This window comes from Lipotes vexillifer, unplaced genomic scaffold (genome assembly GCF_000442215.2).
Source record: "Lipotes vexillifer unplaced genomic scaffold, Lipotes_vexillifer_v1.1 scaffold943, whole genome shotgun sequence".
In the NCBI taxonomy this organism is placed as follows: Eukaryota; Metazoa; Chordata; class Mammalia; order Artiodactyla; family Lipotidae; genus Lipotes; species Lipotes vexillifer.
Window position 1 is genome coordinate 714,133 of NW_006776793.1, and position 1,988 is coordinate 716,120.

The window sequence follows — 1,988 nt, forward strand, 5'->3', positions numbered from 1 at the left end:
GAGCCATGGCCGCTGAGCCTGCGCGTCCGGAGCCTGTGCTCCGCAACGGGAGAGGCCACAGCAGTGAGAGGCCCGCGTACCGCAAAAAAAAAAAGAAAGTGCAGGACCAGAAGAAGCATCTTCTTAAGAAACAGAGGCCAGAGGCATACAGCTTGAGTCCATCAGGTCAGGGAGTCACCAGCGCCCAGGAGCAACGTGGCAGCCCCGAATCGGTTCTGCACAATGTAAGCTTTGTGGTGAGAAAGGTGGGTGTGTTCCAAAGGTGTGGCCGCCATCCTTCTTCCTTGTGTCACATGACCATGGCCTTCGCAAAGCTGAATATAATTCAGTTTGAGCAGGAGGTCGTGGTGGGATGTCTCCATTTCTCCCCAAATTTTAAAGCTATGCAAATGAACCCTGGAGACATCTCTTCAAGCTGAGAGAATACTGTTGTCTTAGTGGTTGTATTAGTGTGGATCTTCAAATTCCATAGGAGCTGAGAGCCAGTTGCAGTGTTTAATGGACAGTCCATTTCAGGGGGCTAGACTCAAACTGACTAGCTTTCATAAGTCTTTTCAGATTTGTTCTTAATTTCATGTTGGAGTCCAATAATAGATTATAATAGCTGACAGTTATGAGCAATTTCTATTTACGAGGCACATAATTAACTCATTTAGCTACCCCAGTAACCTTATGAGGTGGGTGTATAGCTGCCCCACTTTATGACTTAGGAACCAGAGACACAGCAGGTTAAATAGCTCGTCCAAGTCATGCAGCTCGAAAGTGGCAGAAGAGGGCTTCACACCCAGGGTGCCTGGTGCCACCATCTGCTCTTAACCACCTAGCAACACTGCTCTTGTAAAAAGCAAAATGAGTGCCACAAGCAGCCTAGGAACAGAAGCCAGCCAGATTCTGCTGACTGCTCCCCTCCCCTCGGGACTGGGGGGTAGAGTCCTTAGAACAGCTCTGCGTTTGGGGAATGTTTGACCTTCTCTTGCATGTGGTTTTCTTGCCCGGGGTACTCCTCAGCCCACAGCCCGGATGGCAGTGTTGATTTTGCTGCAAAGGGCTCAGCATTAATCTTGTGACTAATATTTTAATCTCCCATCTTGTTGACTCACCCTTTCCCCCTGTGAGCACTATAGAGGGAGAGGTTCTTATGTATTATGTGACGCTAGGCTCAGTAGCTGGTGTAGAGTGATACCTCGTAGCTAACAAGGCTCTCTGCACATGTTCATTGGGAATGATATTTGGTTGGCTGAGTGCAATTGAGCTTGGCTCTCAGTGAAGTCCTGCTGTGTGCAGCCCACTTGCTTTCTCATCACTCTTCCGCGCCTATGACGTGCAGCACCCAGATTACTTCAACCATGCCTTCAGCGTTGCTCCCGAGAGGAGTCAGTGAACCGCTTTCGTGTTGTAAAGAAGCCTCCTCTTAGCCCTTCAATCGCTTTCCTCCTTTTCAGTATGTTGGTGGCTCATGACTTGTTGTCAAGGACAGGGTCAAATAGTTTGTGAAATAAGGTGAAGACAAAGGGTGCAGCACAATATCTTGGGGGTTAGGGCTATGCCTCTCTAGCCTGGTGGACCCGGGTTCCAGTCCCAGCCGCTCGCCAGCTGCATGGCCTTGAGCATATTGCCTAACCTCTCCAAGCCAGGTTCTTTACCTGCTCCACAGGTATTTTAATAATAGTACCCGCTTCACAAGGTGGGTGAGAGGACGGAGAGACACATCACGCACAAATGCTAAGTCCCCACGGATGGGAGCTATTGCTGTTACCTTTTTCCTCTAACAATCATGTCCAGCTTAAGTGCTGCCCTTAAATGTCCTAAACTCAAGGCATCTATGTTTTTCCAAATTTAGTTCTAAGATTCCATTAGACCATAGCCTCCTTGAGGTCAGGGCACATATCTGTGGCCTTACACTGACCCCAGAGCCTGGCACAGAGTAGGTTTCCAATAATGTTTTCCAAATGATCAGAAACTCAGGGGTGCAGGCCTCATGGATTTCC

The 1,988-nt window shown here is 48.7% G+C and overlaps 1 protein-coding gene across 1 annotated transcript in view; it reads left to right on the forward strand.

Annotated features, from left to right (window-relative positions):
* ABCC12 (ATP binding cassette subfamily C member 12) overlaps positions 1–1,988 on the forward strand; it is a 59,677-nt gene that overhangs the window by 19,937 nt on the left and 37,752 nt on the right. The window contains 1 exon segment of the mRNA XM_007450637.1: positions 96–249. Within this exon segment, the coding sequence (XP_007450699.1) occupies positions 96–249 (154 nt within the window).